Here is a 21,759-nt window from a genome sequence, read left to right as displayed (position 1 = left end):
AAAAGTTTACCTTTTATGTGTCAGAAAATTTAGTTGGCTATTGCTGTTCTCTTTATCTTGGCTTCTTCTCTCAAGGCCTTCTGATTGTTAGTTCGACAGCATTTTCACAGGCCTCTATAATATAAACGCATCCCTGTTTAAAATGACTTTATAACTTTTATATAACTTACAGAAATTCCTGGCTTTATAGGTCTTTAAGAAAAAAAAAAAAACTTCATCTCTTAAAATAGCAGAAATTTAGAAACTATGTGAGACTATTTCAGAAGTAAAAATGCATATCAAATTGCTTGTGATTTTTTTAAGTGAGAGATACAATGTATATCTCCCTATTAAAACCAAATGCCAATGGTACATACACTATAATGTAATACTCTCAGCAACTTGACTTGCTTCTGTAAATTCATAAAGTTCTAAAATAAAATTGGGTATATGCTATACTACCTCTGAAAATTTTGATTTTATTAGAAATTACTATTATATTACAAACAAGTTGGATTGTATTACCAGTAGCAGGTGGAATATTATATTTTGGCATATGGTGGGAAAATATCATGCACTGTGAAATTTCCATCATAGACTTTTCCTCACTTAATCCTAAAGATAAACATAACTTTTTAGTAAATTAAAAATTTGAACTGAATAAGACCAATAGAATTTATTAAAAATAAAAGTTTAATAAATTTACTAATATCTTTTTTTCCTACTGTTTAGATTGAGCACAGATATTACGGAGAGAAGTGTTTTAAACCTATATCCTATGGGATCAGCAGAAGCCTTAGAATTACAAGATTCTGCACTGAAGTATGCTTACCTTTTATAACAAATTATGTTTTCTCTTTTTATAATACGTTGACATTTTTATGCTTTAAATTTCACTTTATATATATATATTTTTCTTTCCTTGTTCCCACAGTGGTCAAATACAGCTGGAAACATCTCCGGTGTGTGAGGTAAGGCTGCTGGTGGATTCACCAGAACTCAGTGCAATATTTTGCCGTGGAATACCGGCCACCACATTATGTAAAGATTTGTCAGGGAGTGAAACATCTTTATTAATGAGGCCAATATTCAGATTTGTTCGGGACACATTTTTCAACTTGTTTGTACGTTTGCCTCTTTTAGTTCTGCTTTTCTATTATACCTCACCCTCTGTTAAAGATGAGAGTTAACTATTTCTATTAGATTCTGTAGATTTTTTTTTACCTCCGATCATCTTGCTGAGTCAAGCAATGGCAACTAAAGTACATAGGGAATCTGCCTGTGTGTCGGAACCTGGAGGAGGACCATTCAATGTAGATTTTAGAGCCAAGAGAAAATCTGGGAGTTGGCCAGATGGAAATTAGCTGGAAAACACCTGAAAGACAAGAATAAATGATTTGGGAATGTCGAGGAGGATTAAAAGAATATCATAAAGAGAAGCTGGTGGGGATATTTGAAGACAGGTTAAGGATGGGTTCGGTAGAGTTACATGGAGTAAAATGTGGGTGGCTGTAAAGAAAGCAGTTTTGACATAAAACTAGAGATGAGCTTAGAATGTCTCAAATGTCTTAGAATGTCTCAAAACCCCAGTCAGAGAGAGATAATTTTGAGCTGGCGATCTGGGAGTGAAACATAGGTTACAACCCATTTCCTGAATGGATTTAGGATGGCTAACTTAGGTACCAAGATTGTGTACCAACAGTTGATGCCCCACTGAGGTGTTTGCACATGTACTATAGTAAAGTGGTTTCACACTCTTAACTTTGTCTCTGTGTTAAAGAAATAAGGAAAAAGGAAGTGTCACTATAAAAGGAAGAGCCATGTTGCTAGAGAGTGTGGTTTCATTGTTAAGCGCAGTGACTTGGAATTATATTAGGTGTCAGTCCCATCTCAAAGACTGGCTAACTGTGGGGAACTTAATTAACCTCTCTCAACATTCATTACTGTAACTGGGATCATAATACCTATTGTAAAGATCGAATTAGGAATTTTGATTCAGAAAATGTCACCTAACACAGAGTACCTAAATGTTAGCTATTAGCTTGCTTCTCTATTATTGTTATTGGTGTGGTCTTTAAACAGAATTACTGTACCACTTCTTCCCTGGGTAGAGGCGTCATTGAATTACCCCATAGTGGGACATTGGAAGTCTTTTATTTGCAGTCTCCCCTGAACCCATTTCATCAAGTTCTTCCTTTGAGGTTGATTTTGGTTCTGTGCAGACTTAACCTCTTTTTTAGCTTCTTATCTGGAAATAATTTTTTAAATTAAATTTTATTTTTTTGTAGAGATAAGATCTCGCTTTGTTGCCCAGGTTAGTCTCAAACTGCTGGTTTCAAGCGATCCTTCCTCCTCAACCTCTCAAAGTGCTGGGATTACAGGTGTGAGCCATCTGTAATCAAGTGAAAATAATTTTAAACTTATTAAAGATAGTAAAAAAATTTTGCAATGTTCTACAAAAGCTTGCAAAAATAATCTTGTAAAATTAGATTTACTATTAACATTTTGTCATATTTGTTATATTTGTTCTGTCTCCCTCTCTCTATATACACAGTTGTTTTTCTGAAACACACACGATTCTTTTTCTGAAAGTAGGTTTCACATATCGTAGTCCTTTATCTCTAATCATTTTAGTGTGTATTTTCTATGAATATGGATTTTTATCTTACACAATTTCAGTTATCATCTTCATAAATTCATGTTGATAACATATTTTCATCTAATCTATCATCCATCCTCCAAATTTGTCAGTTGATCTAATGATGCTCTTCAGAGCATTTTTTTCCTTTCAGTGTAAGATCCAATCTAGTTGCAGGTACTACATTTTATTGTCAAGTATCTATAACCTTCTTTTATCTGGAACATTTCCATGACATTTCTCTGATTTTGTATGACCTTGAAATTTTGAGGAACACAAACCTCCTCCTTTTTAATATAATGTTCCTCATTTTCTGTCTGTCTAATGTTTCCTCATGATTAGTTTGAACTTCTGCATTCTGATTTAGAATACGGCACAGGTGATGTTGTGACCATCTCAGGGCATCACATTTGGTGCCACACTATGTCCATCTGTCTGTCTTTGGTGATGTTAATTTGATCACCCAATCAAGATATGACTCCATTTCTCCACTGTGTAATTGCTGTTTTATTTTTTCATTGCAGCTAACAAGCAGTCTGTGATGAGATAGTTCAAGACCATCTTAGCATCCAGCTGCAGACCCACTTTTGACTCTAGTAAAATAGATGGCCACCTGTTTACGTGATTTCAGGAGCACAAGAAAGACACAAAACTTCTAGAATAAAGATACATCCCGTACATTTTTAATACACAATTGGATGGTCATTCCAATAATTTTGTCTTCTAAAATGTATAATTCCTGACTTTTTTTTAAAAAAAGGAAGTATTGCTACATGCCAGACCATGTGCTTTGTATATTACATAAGTTACGGTTATTTCATTTCTTCAACAAATATTCGTCAATTGCCTCCCGTGTCTCAAGCACCACTCTGGACACTGAGAAAGTAGCATTAAAGACACAGGGCTCCTACACTTACGAGTTTACATTCTAGGTAAGGTATAAGTGAAAAGTGGGAGTTATCACACCTGAGTGGCAATGCAGGATTTGAAGCTCACGATCAAGTGACTGGCCAGGTCACTTACATGTAAAAGGCTTGGCCCTGCTTTCCTACTGCAGTATATTGTCTCTTCATGCTGTAGACTAGTGGCAACACTAAGTCTTGTCATGCTTACAGACCTTAGAGGTGCCTGATTGCATCAAACCTTTTCTTCAGAGCAGATCTTGGCAGAAGAAGAGCAGCCATGATACTTATGTGTGCATGAGCAATGCTTCCAATAATGTGAATGGGTATGGAAGGAATAAGGGATGGGTATATACTAAATATAGACTGAGCCCAGTTCATAGTTTTGTCTAGGTCTAGTTTTCATCCCATCTTCTTTTAAATTTATTGTATTTTTTTTTTTTTTTTTTTTTTTTTTTGAGACAGAGTCTCGTTCTTGTTGCCCAGGTTGAATGCAGTGGCACAATCTCAGCTCACTGCAACCTCCACTTACCAGGTTCAAGCAATTCTCCTGCCTCAGCCTCCTGAGTAGCTGGGATTACAGGCGCCTGCCACCATGCGCGGCTAATTTTCGTACTTTTAGTAGAGACAGAGTTTTGCCATGTTGGCCAGGCTGGTCTCAAACTCCTGACCTCAGGTGATCCACCTGCCTCAGCCTCCCAAAGTGCTGGGATTACCGGCATGAGCCACCGCACCTAGTCTCATCCCATCTTTTAATCTAATACCAATACATGCACTGATTTACTAACTACCCAATTCCAATGGTTATTAGAAATTGCTACTGATATTAAACATTTTGGTGTTTTGGGAAGGAATGTTTAAATGTCACATTTCCTTCATATCAGCCCAAGACTGTTTTATGTAGAGCTTCCTCCCATTTTCCCATCAGCAAAGGTGAACTATATCTTTGCAGTCAGTTCTAGATTTTCAGAATGGATTTCTGCTTATTGATCTCCTCTTTATTTCTCCTGTTGTTTGTCTTTCTCATTGCATAGCACAAACACTTAGCATTCTCACTCGAAGTGGGACCCAGCTGTACCTGGAACTCAGTGAGTAGTTAGTGAGGATTCCTGGAAGGGAGGGAAGAAGAAAGAGAAAGAGATAGGAAATTAAATGATAAGGATTAGGCTTTGGTAAGCAAAATTTCAGTGTACTGCTTATTTGATGTACAGATCTCTGGGTCTTAACTGATAGCTGCAAACACTCCATTGTTTAGATAAGGTGTATATTATGTTCCTCTAAATTCATTTCCTTGTGCTTGTCTAACTTGAAAATCATCTGACACTTTTCCACATGCTCATAAAACTTCATGGGTTTTTCCTGAAGTTTAACCATGCTTGCTACCATTATATTATGTGGAAAAGCCTAATACTCTCCTAAAGTAGGAAACTTGACTTCCAAGTCATATATCAATCATTCGGTCAGTTGGGCCAGCCCAGCTTTCCCTCTAATGATGAGTCTGTTTGTTCCATCAGCCAAGGCCATTAAGCCCATAGGTGTTGAGCTACAGCTCTGCATAGGCTCTGTGCTCAGTGCTGTGAGGGCCTCCCAGCCAGCTACTGCACCCTTGCCTCCAGAGTGAATTTTCTGCTCTAATTGGGCAGATTGTATTACTCCTCTGTACTCACAGAATGTACCAGGTCCAGCCTTCCTTAGCACCTTCATTTTAGCATGCTACTTAAAATGTCTTTGAACTTTCACTCTCATAGTTTTAAAAACACATATATACCTGTGTCCATGATTTCGGGAGTCCCTCGAGGACAGAAAACCTCAAAAAAAAAAAAAAAAAGATACTTTTATTCTATCTCCAACTTACGATGTTTTGTATTATTTTAACATAAGGTTTTTTTTTTTTTTTCTTTTTTGGTTGAAGGAGGAGTATTTGGCATAAGGAATTCTCCTTGTTTTCCTTCTGTAGGGCAATTATCTGTCCTTGGGAAACACATCTCTATGATTTTAAAAAGGGAGGGGGAATAGCTGGCTCTGATGGAAAAAGGAAGTCACAAGGAAAAGAAAAGAGAGTGGTGAATTCACAGGGCCAGTGATAAGGATTATGTAGAGCTAAAATATGATCTTTACTTATGATTGGTTATTTTTATATTCTTTCCTCTGTCTCACTCAAGCAGAAAGTAACATCTTTCAGCATAGCCTTATATTAATTCTGCAGTATTTGTTGAGTGCCTGTGCTAGATTCGGCCTTGTTTTTGTGTAAAGGACTGGAAGATGAAGGCTGTGAAGTTGCCCTCACTTTAATTAATTTCTTTTAAATGTGGGAGTAAGAAGATTTAGATGTTGAAAAATTTACAGAAGAAATAAGATGGTCTGCAGTCCTGAGGTTGTTTTAGGTGCTCAGGGACACTGGGGAAGGGGTAGAGTTTAAGGAGAGGAAAGCAAACTTAGACTTTGGGCATTTTGGTGTTTGGCCCTGTAGCCAGGAGGCTATGTTGAGCAAGACAACGTGGCTATGGGGAATCAGCTCTGTGTGAGCCACACGGAAAGGGGAGGCCAGGATTATGAAGCGGTTTGTAATTGGTGGCACATCACGTGATCTGACTTTAAACATACTTTAGGTGACTGTCCACATCAAGTGTGGGTGGCACTGGCATCCATGCAGGAAGAATTGCAAATTGCATGGCTCATACATAAATAATACCGAACGGGGAAGGGTCTGGGAGATGATAGGGCAAACTAGAGGAAAGAGCTTATAGAAAGAATCAAACCTGAAGTTACTTGTTAGCAGGTGACATTTTATTCTAAAACTATGGTTTCCTCTTGGATTTGTGTCAAAGGTGGGAAGGTTTGTAAATAGCACTCCTCAACAATGAACGGGGAAGGGTCTGGGAGATGATAGGGCAAACTAGAGGAAAGAGCTTATAGAAAGAATCAAACCCGAAGTTACTTGTTAGCAGGTGACATTTTATTCTAAAACTATGGTTTCCTCTTGGATTTGTGTCAAAGGTGGGAAGGTTTGTAAATAGCACTCCTCAACAATGAATAGGAACAGGCATCTTAAATGCACGATAATTTGGTGGCATATATGAAGGTGTTTATATAAGCTAACACCCAATTTTTTATCAGGGAGGATCAGGGGGTTCTTGACTACCTTATAAAGAAGGCAGATCTGGGTGAGAAACTAGAGTGTGTCCCTTGTGGGCCGCTTGTTTCTATGTGTCCCTTTCATGCTGGTTTTATAAGATTTTGCTCTCAGCCACTGTTCCTCAACTTCTACACTGTCTCTCTGGACCATCTGGTCACCTTGTGGACTCAGGCACCCCATATTTAATAATGACTTCGAAACCTGTAGCTCATGCCTCAAGTTCCCCCCCGTACCCCAGTAGTCAGATTTTATCTCCATGCCCCACAAATTTCGCTTTCTCTACATAGCTAAACTGATAACTATCAACTTCTTCTTAAACTGCTCCTGTGTTCTCCGTGGTATTCAGTGATGCTACCATCTACCCAGTCATTCCTGCTGGAAATCAGGATGTCATCTTGACTTTTCACCACGACCAGTTATAAATCCTGCACATTTTATGACAGAAAAAAAATTTATAATTTTTTCTCTTAACCAGTAGTTGCCAAAGTAATCTGATGTTGAACTGACAACATGAGATTTGCCCAGTTAATTTGGGGTCAGACGTGTATTTATTGAATGCTCCCAATGTGATTCTGCATATTTAGGAAGTACTACCTTGAGCCATTTCTAAAAACCATAATTAAAATGAGGATGGGAACCAGCAGGCAGCTTGGTCACCTAGCAAGGTAAGCTGACATCCACAGATATTTTGGAGTGAACTCCTTGCTCTGGGAAATTCTTTATCTTAGTTTGTATAATACTTTAGATGTATTTTTCTATGAATACAGCTGCATGTTTTCAGAACATATGAGTATGGTCTACCTAGCTACTGAACACACTAACTAATTCAACAGATATACATTGTGTACCCATGGACTGGGGACATGATGGCAGTAAGAAAGATGCAGTTCTTGCCTCAACAGTCTCACAGTCTAATGGAACATACCATGCTTTTTTCTTCTTTTTTAAGGTGCAAAGTGATCTAACATTACAGAATAATGGGAGCCAGTATTCTCCAAATGAGGTAAGTTTCTTGAAGATTCATGGAAGGTGAGGTGTTTCTTGATGGCTGGATTGGAATATCTTTTACAGAAATATATAATCTAAGACTTGTGATTAATTAATTGAGTCTTTGGGGGAATCTGTCTAACTCTCATTGGCTATCATGGCTTTATCTGGTCCTATTCATAATTAAATATTTATTTTTATGAGATATGTTTTTAAAAACCGAATGTGGGAACATCTTTACAAGAAAACAGAATGAAGATCACTTAAATAGGCAACATTTAGAATGTCTTGTTCTCCATAAATGATTCAGTGTGTGATTCAGTATTACTGAGTTCAATATTATCTGTTTCCTCATCAGATGTGCCCTCTTTTGAATATAAGTGGATATATGTGTGTGTGTGCATGCACCCACGCACACACCTGTGCAAGAGGATTGCCAGTGTCATAATTGTAAAATGTTCTTAAAATAGGCAAAACAAATTGAGTGGATCACTCTAAAACAACATTCTGTTGATTATGCCACTTAACATCTTTACAAGGTGATTTATTTTTTTTAAGCCAGGACTTCATCACACAGCAGCAAATGTGAAAAGGGAGTTAGTTTTGTTACAATCCTTGAACATAGAAAACCATACGTAGTTCTTCTTCTGTTTTATTCTTTTGTTCTTTTATTTTTTCCCTAATTTCCTTTCCTTCCAATACCACAGATTAGAGAGAACTCCCCTGCAGTCTCTCCTACCACAAACAACACAACTCCATTTGGCCTGAAGCCTCGATCAGGTAAATGAAAACCTCAGCCCATTCTTACACTAAATAACTCATTGCTTTCTCTTGAGCCTTTTAAGTGTATACATTATCAATGTGCACATCCTTGTCAGTTCTGCTGAGCTGAAATGCTGGCATCTACAGCTAGGGGAGGCCAGAGTTTGTAGCTTTGTTTTCAGTGAATCAGCTAAGTCTGTGTTGTCAGTAGTGGATAACCTATCTTCGTTTGAATCAGAGCAAAGAAAAAAAAGGTGGGAGCATGTAAGCGGGGACAAAATACTCTATTGATTTTTTTTTACCTAAGGAAGATAAAATAGCTGCCCTTTGGCCCCACTGGTTCCTGGTGCTCGGCTGAGTTAAGGGGCAGCCTGCCTCTGGAAAAGTGACTCCTTTCTGAGACAACCTCATTTGCTTTCTGAGTCTGGTAGGTTCTGTGTGTTTACTCACATAACAGAGTGGTCATTTCAAGGCTTGCATGAGTGGTCAGTAGTTACTTTTTAAAAAGTCTTTTGAGAAAGCATTCTGCTTGTATTACCAATTTTATTTTAGTTTGTTATTACTTTATTCACAAAAGTAAATTATAGCAATGTATAAAATAATGGTTGCTTTTGAAAAGAAAGCACTCTATAGAAAAATTAGATTCTTCTGATTTCTCCATTTATTTGAAGTTCTGTTGCTAATCTTCCTTCTTTTAGGTCTTTCTTTGTTTTAATATTTTTGACTCTTTGGTATTTAGTCTACACTTATTACTCATGCTTTTAAGCAAGTGCTAATAAAGAATTCAGACAGCTCTTAAAGCTGGTAGAGAACTCAGATGTTCTTGAATTCTCCAGCAAAGCATTTTGACAACAGTAGAGGTTATACATGTGTATATTTTGCAAAAAGGCACCCATAGGAAAAACAAAGATGATTCTTTAATAAAGGAAATGTTTTTCATTCTTGGGGCAGGTTGATTGATGGGTGACAATTGACCAGGTGTAATGGTTTCCTGGCAGTTTGAATGGGCCGTAGGAAAAAAAGCCATTTGAGAAAGTGCTTGACTGTGACAAGGGTTAGTGAGTGTTTTATGGAGAGCCAAATTTTACATGAAATAAAACTCAAATGGCTGGTCTTCTCATGTTTGGAACTAAGCAAATGTGATCAGTTCTGGGCTGAGGCCCTGGGCTGGGTTTTCATTTCCATGGTCTCAGGTGTGTCCTGGGAGGAATGGAGGTGAGTCCAGGCACACCGCTTCTGTGCCTTCAGTGACGACCCGCCAGGAGACTTACTTTACGCACTGAGGACCTCATGTTGAGCTGCAGACTGTCTCCTAATCCTCACAGTCAGTTTTACACAATTTAAAAGTATGGTATAATTGAGCGAATCAAAGTTGAATGGATCTTCAAAGAATAATATTCTGTTGAATATATAACTTGCAATTGTAGAATTATTTTGGTGACTTTTTTATTCTTTTTATAGAGTCCAAACTGAACTTATTACAGTTAGGGTTTACATTGTACTGGGGCTGTTAAACCATTTCACATTCTTTGTAGCAGTGAAAAATAAATGGAGCTTTTATTTTGAATAGCAGAAAACAAAGTTAATTTCCTCTTCAAGCTTCCAGCCTTTCTATAATGCTGACTAACCAATGTGGAAATTGTTGTTGTTGTTGAAAGCTCTATGGAGTTTGGTTGCTGTAAATAATGCTATTTATCTTCAGGATCATCAAGTGACATGTTGGAACTTTATAAAAGTTGCATTATGTATGGAGATATTTTTCATTTGATTTAATAATTTTAAAATATTATAGTATATATGCTTAAATGTATTTTTCACATTTTCTGGAAAGTAATATATACAGTAATCTTAACTGGAAAGCATATAGTTTTAAAAGATAGAAACCATTTTTGATCAAGTAGCTTTAGAATGCTTAAAGCCAATTGATCTTTATTTTGAAAGTATGTGGATTTATGTGATTTCTGTGTTATAAATAAAAACAGACTGCTTAAATTAGCAAGTTGAAATAAGAACTTAGAGTAGGCTGACAGTTTCTTTCATTTCTTTCTGGGTTTTCCTCCCAAACGAAGACAACTGCACATACCCAAATATTTATGTCTAGAACTATATCCCTTTATTTTACTGACCCTGCCTTATGATTGAATAAAAAATAATATAGATATTTCCTAAATATGAAACTGCCATATGGATATTTAGTGCAAAAATAAGAGTTGTTATCATTTCATAAGTGACCAACTCAGAAGTTCTTGAAACTGATTGATCTCTGTTGGTTAATTGGATTTGTTGTTAAATAGACTGTACTAGTCTCCAACATTTTTTGTCTTTTGTTTTTTAACTGAGCAATATTGAAAACAGTATTGAGAGGTATGTCCAGGATTGAGAAAAGAATTAGCTAGATTCAGCTATCTATAAAGCATGCCAGTAGACCTACAGATGTCTTTAAAAAGAAAGTTGACATTGCTTTGCAGAAAAAAAATCACTAATGGTAAATGACGATTCTATAATAGTTCTATTTGTAAATAATAGATATATTTACACATATTAAGTTTTATTCTATGTCACCAGTATTTTTGTGTGTGAATCGCATTTTGTTAGTTTTTTAAGTCTTTGAGAAAGGTATCTGGCAGGTCTTTTGCCTTTTTATCTACCTAACCTTTGGGTACTCTTTCTTTCCTCTGACCTGATTCATTAGTACTCTAAGTCTGTGGGCTTGCAGAACTGTTAAGATTAACAATATGAACTGCATGCAAAGTGTATGATTGATGGGTACTAACACTCAGTTTTTATCATTCTTTTTATTCCATGCACCATCTTTCATTCTCCTATATTGTGCATTTGAAATTAAACCCCATAAAAATGAAATCCACTCGTCATTTCCATGCAAACCCTATGCCATTTGTGAAATGCTGCTGCCCCTTTGGTTTTTCCTGGTCCTTGTGCAACTGTACGCGGACTGGCTCTCTGGCTCCCCTGCAGACCCAGCCCTCATTCTTCCTCCTATCTCCTTCAACACACTTACACAGGCACAGACATGGGACAGCTCTAGCTACAGTGTTCCATCTGAAGGAGACAGTGACAATGGTAGGTGGCTTTGTACCTATTCTCCAATGTTCTCATTAATAAGCCAATGCGTATACTGAACATTCATCTCTGTGCAGCTGAAGATAGAGTATATTCACCTGCATGCTTGGTACGAGAAATAATGTATAAGACTGGAAAGTAAAGTCCAGAAAAGTGCATGTGGATTGTTCTCTAGCGGTTTGTCAAACTCCAGTTTAGTTAACTTGACTATTCTGGATTGGGGAAGGCATTATAATACTTTCTTCTCTACCCTTTTCTGCTTGGGTTTTTTGGTTTGTTTGCTTGTTTACAAAGATTTGGGGTTTGCACATTTGGATTTATCTTTGCTTGTTCCTGCATCTGAACTAAATGGTTTTAGAGTTTGATATTTTATTATTTATGCTTACCGTGTAATCTAAGGTAATTAAAATGAATTAAAATGTAGCATGGCTGATCCTAGAGTATTACATTGAAAATAATGTTAATGTGGAGAAATTTCTAAAAATGAAGATAAATCATTTGCCTTCTTTTTTCCAAATTATTGACATGTTTTGACTTTTGATACCTTCTTGAGTATAAGTTCATCTTTTTGACATTCAAGGATAGTAACTTGGCCTGAGAATCAAATGTGTAAATAAAAAATCGAGGATACTCAGCTAGTATTCATGTGGATATCTTTTAATTTTAAATCTTATGTAGCCTAAGAGATTATAATAAAATATAATTATTTAGATCTACATGCCACGTATATCTTCATCTCCATTCTAGTCTAATTTCATTCTAGTTTTTGAAATCTTCAAATTTTAAACATTTTACTTCAGAATACAAAGTGATTGCAGTCAATTTAAATGAAACAGAGAATGTGATTTATAGGGAAGAGTAGTGAGGTACAGGGTATAGCCACAATGCAGATACAATGGGAAGATACGTTTTCTGATAATATTTCTCTTTTCATCTAAGTATGTTATATGTAATACCTAGAAATATATGTATATTTAAGACACTTGCTGTGATTTCTGGTTAAAATTCAACCGAAAATGCTTCTACAATTTCCTTATGGAGAAGGACAATGTATACTTTGGCAGAGTAGTTATAAAAGGAATTTAATATTTCATAGATTTCTAAATTTTTAAACTGAAAATAAATAGTAATCCTAACAAGAGTTATGAAACAAATGGCCCTCCTTATACCATCCGGTTTTAAATTTTGGAAGTTGAAGAGGGCTAGATGGAAACTTTCTTGATAAACTTTTTCTTTACTTAAGTTTTTTTTCTAATGGAGGGGAGGCATTTTTGCTTATCAGAAAGTATAGCTATTTATGGGCCTAATGTTGTTTAAAGGAAATAAAGCCTAGAATGAAAGATTTATGTGTGGTTTGGTATTTCCTTAGGAATGATATCTGAAACCAAAGGACTTTTTTTTTTTTAAAAAAACTGGGAAACAATTAGACTTCTTATGTAGCAGTAGAATTACTGTCTTTATAGATGAACAGGCTAAAACCAGAAAGGTGAGGTGAGCCGCCTGGGTCACACTGTGGGGTTGAGGTGGAGGTGAAGCCGCACCAGGGTTCCTAACTGGAATCATCTCTGTTGCATCTACATTCAGGCTGCCTTCATTTGATTAAAAATCCTTAAATTTCCATAGAAAATAGTCATTGTGGAAATCTTTCTAAAAATAAAATAACCTTGTAATAGTTATTAAATTATTTTTTCTGTGAGTAAAAATTCCAGGAATTCACATGCAGCTGTTACGCTGTAGCGCAATAATAATAAAGCCATCGTTTTCAATACTCATGGTTCAGTCGATCATGTCAGATGTTTGAAGATTGTCATTTTTTCGTATTTGCAGTTTGTCTCTATTATGCCCTGGGCAACAGAAAATTTTCTGTACAGCAATAGTCTTTACAAATATTTGTTTAGCTTCCCAGATCTGACTTTTATGTTTATCTTCATTCTCTTTGTTCTTAACTTTGACCTGTGATTGAATACATTTTCTAATGCTGTTTTTTTTTTTGGTTAAAGAAGCTGCACTGTGTGTTCACAAGTCTATGAGCTAATGTTGGGAAAGGAACACAGACTATTTTTTATGTTGTTCTTACTGGTTCCTCTTAAGCAGAAGATCCTACTCAGGGGCCTCTCTTGGCATTTCAAAGCTGATTACATCAGTTTTGTTTCCTCATATTTTCTCCATTATTCAATATTGGCTGCTATCTTTGTAAATAACCTTTATAAATAAACATCATCTTATTACCAGCTCAACCTAACATAATGTAACTTGACTTTTATTTATACTTTTTAGTTATTCTTTTTGGTAAAGTTATCCTTTTTTTACCTTGCTCACTGTCTTGCTTTATATAAAATTATCCTTTTATTTAAATTCTTTCAAATATTTTATTCCCATTCAATCTCATTTTAAATTCCCCATTTCTCTAAAACTTATTCTTCAAACAGATTTTTTTAAATTGGCAACCTGCGTAGAAGGTCCTTGGGAGTTTGAGTTCTCAAAGTCCTCAAAGTTCTGCCCCATGAGGTGGATGAAGGAGGATGTGGAAGTTTGTCTGTAGGGTTGTCCGGGACCCCCTGGAGCTGGATGGGACAGCTGTAACCTCTGTTTTTAACCTGATGGTTTAACTTCTGCTTTTCCCCCTGCTCTGTGTCCTCTTACTGAATCTTTCCTCTTCACTTCACTTTGAAGTTAAAAACCATTTCTATCTTCTTTGGGGTAATTTTTGCTCTTTCATTTGCAGTGAATTTGTAGGTGCTACTTTATACTTATTGAAAATTTATCTTTATCACCAGAGAATGGATGAATGGACCAGTTTACATTAGTCTCTGAAGTAACCATGTATCTTGTACCACTTTGCAGATATTTTCCTTAATTTTTTACAGTAATCTTGCACTATAGGTATTATTTTTCCCATTAGAAAAATGAAGAAACTGAGGATATAAGAGGCATTTTAGTGGCGCTCAACTCTGGTTTTATATTAGAATCACCTGGGCGTTTTGTAAAACTATAGCCACTTAGGCCCCATAGTCAGAAATGCTAATTTATTTGGTGTAGCATTGAGTCTAAGCACTGGTCATTTGTTTTACTTCTTTTTATGTGATGTTATGTGGTGTTCAAGTAAGGTTGAAAGTCACTGGGTTAAGTAAATTGTCTAAGACCGTAGAGAAGAAATGTGAGCATTTTGAGGACACAGAATGTGTCCAGTTCAATTTTAGGCACCAGAAGGGAATGAATGAATCAGCTAGTGAGAATTCTGATTCACAGTAGCCTGGATCTAAAGCTTGTGATATTTTTTCAAAGCCAAGATATTGCTGCCTTTGAGTTTGTCTATCTTAAACATCATGTCCAGTTTAGGTTCTTAACTTCCAAGGAGAAGTTGAGAGCTAAATTTTAAAACTTCATGTTTCCACAGAGAAGGAATCTCCTCTCATTGAGTTAAATTTAGGTATAAGTATTTCTTATATGAAGAGTGCATTTCATGCAATAATTAAATGAGAAAGTGCATTTGGGCAATTCTTAGAGCGCAGGGCTTTCTTTGTTTGCTTAACTCAAAGATGTTCTCACAACAAGTATGTAAATGGTTTCTTGTACACATCCTTAAATATCTGCTGAGTGCCTATTATGTGCTACGCACGATGCTCATCACTATGGATGCAGCTCTGAAAGAGACAGCCAAAATCTCTCTGCTTTCATGTAACGTTTATTTCAGAGTCTAATGCATTCAGACCTGGAAACTAAGTTTAGGAGACTATTCATAAGAGGAAAAACTCAGGTGACTGATTATCAGGATAGAATAATCTTTGCAAGGACGCTCTCCAAATAGACTGAGCTTTAAATGAGGGAGTGTTTGAAACACTTGTTTCATTTACTCATTCAACAAACTCATTCTGCCCCACTCACTGCTTTGTGGGGCAGCAGTAGAGGGTACAAGTTGGAAACAGACATAAACGTTTACAGATCCATAATGGAGCGAAATATCACTCTATTGTAAGACAGAAAGTGGTGAGTGCCACGGGAGAGACACAGATAAAATAATTTTATGTGCTCACAGAAGACAGAGATTACTCCCAGCTCAGAGATGAGGATGGAGAAAAGAGTGAAGGAAAAGGCAGAAAATAATGGAAAGATCAGTGGAATCTGACCTATATCTGTGAGGATGAATTTGATATTCTACATAAGCGTTTCATTATACCCTGCAGATTCCATGCTTAATCTCTTCTGCTAAATAAATTACGTATATGTGCAAATCTTTTCTGTTCTTTAAATATTATTTATGCTGGATGCAGTGGCTCATGCCTGAATTCCCAGGACTTTGGGAGGCTGAGGCAGGTGGGTCACTTGAGGTCAGGAGTTCAAGACCAGCCTGGTCAACATGGTGAAACCCTGTCTCTGCTAAAAATACAAAATGTAGCCAGGCGTGGTAGCGGGCACCTGTAATCCCAGCTATTTGGGGAGCTGAGGCAGGAGAATCGCTTGAACCTGTGAGGTAGAGTTTGCAGTGAGCCGAGATCATGCCACTGCACTCCAGCCTGGGCGACAGAGTGAGACTCCATCTCAAAACAAAATAAAAATAAATGTTATTTATACAACATACAGTAAATTAAACTATAGGCTTAATTTAAGCAGAACTTATTTTTTTCCTTCGTCTTAAATTGCCTACCTTGGCCAGGTGCCATGGCTCACACCTGTAATCCCAGCACTTTGGGAGTCTGAGGCAGATAGGTCACTTGAGTCCAGGAGTTCCATACCAGCCTGGGCAACATGGCAAAACCCCACCTCTACTAAAAATACAAAACTTAGCCAGGCATGGTGGTGCAGGCCTGTGGTCCCAGCTACTCAGGAGACCGAGATGGGAGAATCACGTGAGCCAGGTGGTTGAGGTTGCAGTGAGCTGAGATCCTACCACTGCACTCCAGCCTGGGCAACAGAGTGAGACTCTGTCCCTCCACCCGCCCCACCACCCCCCAAAACCAGTCACCACCTCTTCATCTCTTTCAACACACTCATAACACACACACACTCTGCTCTCTCACCCATCTTTTTTCTTACTTACACTTCAGCAGTCACAGGAGCATTTGACTTGAAAAGATTCACTCACAGTGGGGGCTGCTTCTTAACTTTGTCTCATGGCCTCAAGTTAAACTTTTATTCCTCTGGATTAAGTAAGGGAGCTCTTGAAATTTAGTGATATGAAATTAAGGAAAAGCAGAATAATTCTTTTGTAGATCAGTTTCCTGAAGCCTGGACCCAGACTGGTGGATTTATTATTTAAATAGGACTTGAAAGAAAAGAAAAAAATGTAGGTAATTTAATCAGAGGTACTTTAATGGTTCCAGTAAAGCTATTCTGTTGTAACAAACCCAGCAAAATAAGCAAGCACTTTTGTACTTGGTAGATTTATTATGAGCCTAAAGAGATTGCCTTAAGCTCTCTTATATGTCATAGTAATGAATACATTTAGAAAACTAATAGTGATATAGTCATTATTTCTGATAATTTTGTGTGTATTTGAAGTGTTCATTTTAAAAAAATACAGTTGAATTGGTTTTTAAAACACTTTTGATTGCTTAACATTCATAGAGCAAATGCCCACACGTGCATGTTACATTTTTAAGATACAAAGGAATGCAAAATTTAAAAATGATGCCAGGAAAGTAAAACCCAGACACCATCTTGTTATCTTGGTATCTCACATAGGGCTCTAATAAGGCAATGTGGTGTTGAACAAAAGCTCATGGTTCATTTCACTTCCTGATAGTTTCATATTCAGATTGAAATCTGCCAATAAAAACATATTGAAAATATTATTAGATAAGATTACCCCCCAGAAAAAAGGCAAAGGAAAATAACAGCTCCAAAGAAAACATTTGATTTGTTTAAATGGTGTTGAGGCGCCCCTTGCTGGCATATATATGTATTATCCAACTGTATCTGCATTTCTTGACCTTTTTTTGGTAAATTTGGTGGTGCAAATTAGTTCTAGATTTTACATTTTTGTATATTTCTGTTTTGGTTTTGCTTGAAATGGTGTAAAATGTGATGCATTCTCCAGTTTCTTCCATGAGTCCTAATTTGTCAGAGTTTTCCTCAGTTCCTTTTCTCTGTGAACTTGTCATCTTTCCCTGCCTGGTCACTCTGTCCTTTTACTGACCTTGGCTTTACTTTTTAGACAATTGGTTCTACGTCCTGTGAGGTTTGGGTTTTGTGGGACTTGGTGACAGTCCTCCTGTGACTGCCTTTGGTGTCCTTTGCCTGTGATTTCCCTCAGTGGCTTCCAGCAGAGTTCCCAGGCCACAAGATGACTCCTCTCTGAGATTCCAGAAGGCGACAGGCCTTGTGTACCTTAAATCATCCTCTTTCTCCATTAACTCTAAGTCGACGATTTAAGTAAGATATGTCAACTTTCTCGTCTTCCATAGAGCATCAGAATGCGAATTCAAGTATCTTAGAACTAATTTAGAAAGAAAATACTGAGATGTGAGAAAGAGAATGCATGTTCAAAGGCATAAATGGAAATTAAAATATTGTAGTTAGGCAGGCACAGGACTTTTGATTACACTGAGTGGACTCAAGTCTTTGTATCCAAAGTATTCAATTTGTAAATCGTATTTAATTTCTAGGAATCTGAAATATTGAAGTAGTTTCTAAAGTGGTCCATAGGAAATGTATGTCAGGGTAGAACAAAAATTACGCGTTCTTTCTTATTCAGCATCGTTTAAATGATCATGATTGAAACTTCTGCAATTGCAGTACGCCATGCAGCCTTCTATGTGATATGGATTTCTCACATTGGAGTTCTCTGCCCAGAATTTTCTAAGAGGCTTTCCCTCCCTACCTCAATCTGAAAGTCTATGGGATGGGGGAACCAAGGCTCTGAACAGCTCTTTCTTCCGTCTTATGTGCAAGGATAAAAATCTCTAGGAAGAAAAAAATTCAAGTTTAAATCTGCCCTGGGCTTTGGATCATTAAAACATTAATTAAAACTCTTGCTGTAGTCATTCTCCAATACATAGAACATGATTTACCTTCTTGATCGGTCTCTACAAGATGTTTTCCTGCAGAGGGAAGGGCATGTGTTTCCTCAGCTCATTTCAGAGGGAGCATCGCTGTTACTGTTCTTGGAGGTCGTAACTTCAAGAACCTGAAGCCAACGATGAGCTCTTCAGCTACTTCTAATCTTGACAGACTTCCTAAAAGGAGTCCTTCCTCATCTCCAAAGAGCTGACTTTTTAGATAGTCTGTCGGTGACAGTCTAGAAGGCAGAATTTTTCCACCGCACCCTCAAATATGTAATCATCACTTAGTTCTTAACTCAGGCTTATGAAAAACTTGATGCCAACAAAAACATTAACTTGTGCTTTTTAAAATACATACAACAATTTTAGAGCCTTATTTGAAATAAATTATCTGAATTTAATGAAAGGATTGAGTGTAAATAAAAACTTAGAATGAAAACAGTGGGAAGATGCGTGAAGTAGGACATCTGTCAGACCAGTGACTTGAAACGGTCCCAGTGACCCAGAGCTTGCCCTGGGTTCAGTTTATTATCACGGAAAAATACAGCTTGTTAGTCCACTCAACCTAGTATAATTTAAAATGTAGTCTCTTTTAAAATACTTGAGCCAGGCTTTTCTTGTGGATTTGGAATTTCTTTGTTTCTTTGAGTGGTAAATGAATTATTTTGGATAAATTAAAATACTGTTTGATTTTAATATGAATAGCCCTATGTGACAAGGCACTACATGAAGGCATTTTTCCCTTTCTATTATAGTGTTTCTAAGACCTCAGAGAAATTTGGAATCTATAGACCCACAGTTTACAATCCGGAGGAAAATGGAGCAGATGAGAGAAGAGAAAGAGCTGGTGGAACAACTTCGTGAGGTACCCAAGAAATGTTATGTAACTAAAGGAGACTTTTCAGAATTTAAGCAACATTCTATATTTTTAAGAAATAGACTTTGAAACTTTGCAAGCAGTCCTAATTTCAAATCTAGCCACGTCATTTACTGACTGCTGGATGTCGAGTAAGCCACTTCACCATGCTGAGTCTGTTTCTTTATGTACTAAAAAAATGGTTTGGCCAGGCACATTGTCTCATGCCTGTAATCGCAGAACTTTGGGAGGTAGAGGTAGGCTAATCACTTAAGTCCAGGAGTTCGAGACCAGTATGGGCAACATGGTGAACCCCATCTCTACTAAAAATACAAAAATTAGCTGGGCTTGGTGGCGTATGCCTGTAATCCCAGCTACTCAGGAGGCTGAGGTGAGAGGATCTGTTGAGCCCAGAAATGGGAGGCTGCAGTGATTTATGATTGTACCACTTCAGTTCAACCTGGGTGACAACAGTGAGACCTTGTCTCTTAGAGAAAAAAAACATGGTTCTAATTGACCTTAGTGGAGTTTTGTGAGGAATATATGAGATAGTAGTAAATAAAAAATAATACATACATATACATGCTGGCACTATTTCAATCCAGGCATAGTTTAATGCCCTGTCATTTATTCACTTAATAATATTAAATTATTTTTCATTTTTTATTTTTTTTATTTGTGTATTTTTTTGAGACAAAGTCTCACTCTGTCACCCAGGCTGGAGTGCAGTCGCATGATCTCAGCTCCTGCAACCTGTGATTTCTGGGCTCGAGCAATCCTCCCACCTCAGCCTCCTGAGTAATTGAGATTACAGGTGTGCACCACCACACTCAGCTAATTTTTTGTATTTTTAGTAGAAAAGTGTAGGGATTACAGGCATAAGCCACCGCACCCAACCCAAGTTTTAATTTTTAAGAGACAGGGCCTCTCTCTGTTGCCCAGACTAGAGTGCAATGGTATGGTCACAGCTCACTGCAGCCTTGAACTTTTGGGCTGAAGTGATCCTCTGGCCTCAGCCTCCCAAGTAGCTTGGCATAAATTATAGGCACATGCCACTGTGCCCGGCAATATCACATTAATTTAAAAACATTTGTAGTTATCTTCACTTTGTACCCCAAACCGACCAGAGATTTTAACTCAGTTATCTAATAGTCAAATCATTTGAGTTTCTACCAGAGAGGAAGTCTTGTGCTGGGTGTCACTGAAGCTTAAACTTGGAGATGGCGGGGACCATGGCTGTCTTATTCCTTGTCGTATTTCTTAGTTCCCAGTGGGCACTCTGTAGGTATTTGTCTACCTGCATGGTCTTTTTGTCAGGTTAGGAAGATCATACCTAAATATATGGAAGGTTAAATAATAGTATAGGAGTCAATCACCAAGGAAGAAAACATTGGTATTAGCTATTAAAGACAGCACATTATGAATTGCTGCATGAGTTTTTAATGTTCCAAAAGAAGTGTCATAACTATCAACTGAAAGAGTCTAAGAAAGCTTCTTGACTAATAGCAGAACAACCATTCAACGCTGCAATCCCGTGACTGGGTATATACCCAGAGAAAAATAAATTGTTCTACCAAAAAGACACCTGCACTCATATGTCTATCACAGCACTATTCACAGAAACAAAGACTTGGGATCAACTCAGGCTCCCATCAACAGTGGATTGGATAAAGAAAATGTGGTACATATACACCATGCAATACTACACAGCCATAAAAAAGAACGAAATCATATCCTTTGCAGCAACATGGATGCAACTGGAGGCCACTATCCTAAGCAAATTAATACAGAAACGGAAAACCAAATACCATGTTCTCACTTATAAGGGGGAGTTAAACACTGGGTATCCACGGACACAAAGATGGAAACAATAAACTCTGGAAATTCCAAAAGGGGAGAGACGGGGTGAGGGTTGAAAAACTACCTATTGGGTACTATGTTCACTGCTTAGGTGACAGGATTATTAGAAGCCCAAACCTCAATATCACACAATACACCCACGTAACAAACCTGCACATGTACCCCCTGAATCTAAAATAAATTTTTTCAAAAAAGAAAGAAAGATTCTTGGAGGAGATAGATTCGATGTTAAATCTTCTTTCATTAGCAAATATGTATTGACTGTCACTCTCTGCCAGGCTGTATTCTAGGTAATGGATGTAGGAGAGAACAAAAAGGTCGCTGCTGTTCTAAAGCTTATAATCTAGTGGGGAGAGATGGTAAATAAGACGGAAACAAATACATACACAGTTTCAGAGAGCGATGAGTTCTACAAATGAGCAGTGAAGCCCTAGAAACAAAATTTAGATTAAATTATATTAGGATAGGGCAGCCTCTTTGTTAGAGCAGGTGATACTTTTTATATGGTTTAGCAAAGAGTCAGGAGGAAGTAAATTTTAAAAAGAAAACAAAAAAAC

At 37.2% G+C, this 21,759-nt stretch overlaps 1 protein-coding gene across 2 annotated transcripts in view; it reads left to right on the top strand.

The window, feature by feature from the left end:
* LRCH1 (leucine-rich repeats and calponin homology (CH) domain containing 1) overlaps positions 1 to 21,759 on the top strand; it is a 195,991-nt gene that overhangs the window by 154,889 nt on the left and 19,343 nt on the right. The window contains exons 12-17 of one of the 2 annotated variants that reach the window (XM_011939802.1): positions 712 to 801; positions 914 to 950; positions 7,605 to 7,658; positions 8,350 to 8,422; positions 11,381 to 11,485; positions 19,242 to 19,351. In XM_011939802.1, coding sequence (XP_011795192.1) covers positions 712 to 801; positions 914 to 950; positions 7,605 to 7,658; positions 8,350 to 8,422; positions 11,381 to 11,485; positions 19,242 to 19,351 — 469 coding nt within the window. The remainder of the gene's footprint in view (positions 1 to 711; positions 802 to 913; positions 951 to 7,604; positions 7,659 to 8,349; positions 8,423 to 11,380; positions 11,486 to 19,241; positions 19,352 to 21,759) is intronic. The other variant, XM_011939811.1, reaches the window with a different exon arrangement.

This window comes from Colobus angolensis, unplaced genomic scaffold (assembly GCF_000951035.1).
Source record: "Colobus angolensis palliatus isolate OR3802 unplaced genomic scaffold, Cang.pa_1.0 Scaffold101, whole genome shotgun sequence".
NCBI classification, from domain to species: Eukaryota; Metazoa; Chordata; class Mammalia; order Primates; family Cercopithecidae; genus Colobus; species Colobus angolensis.
Note: the sequence above shows the minus strand (reverse complement) of the source record. Positions and strands in the feature narration are given on the sequence as shown.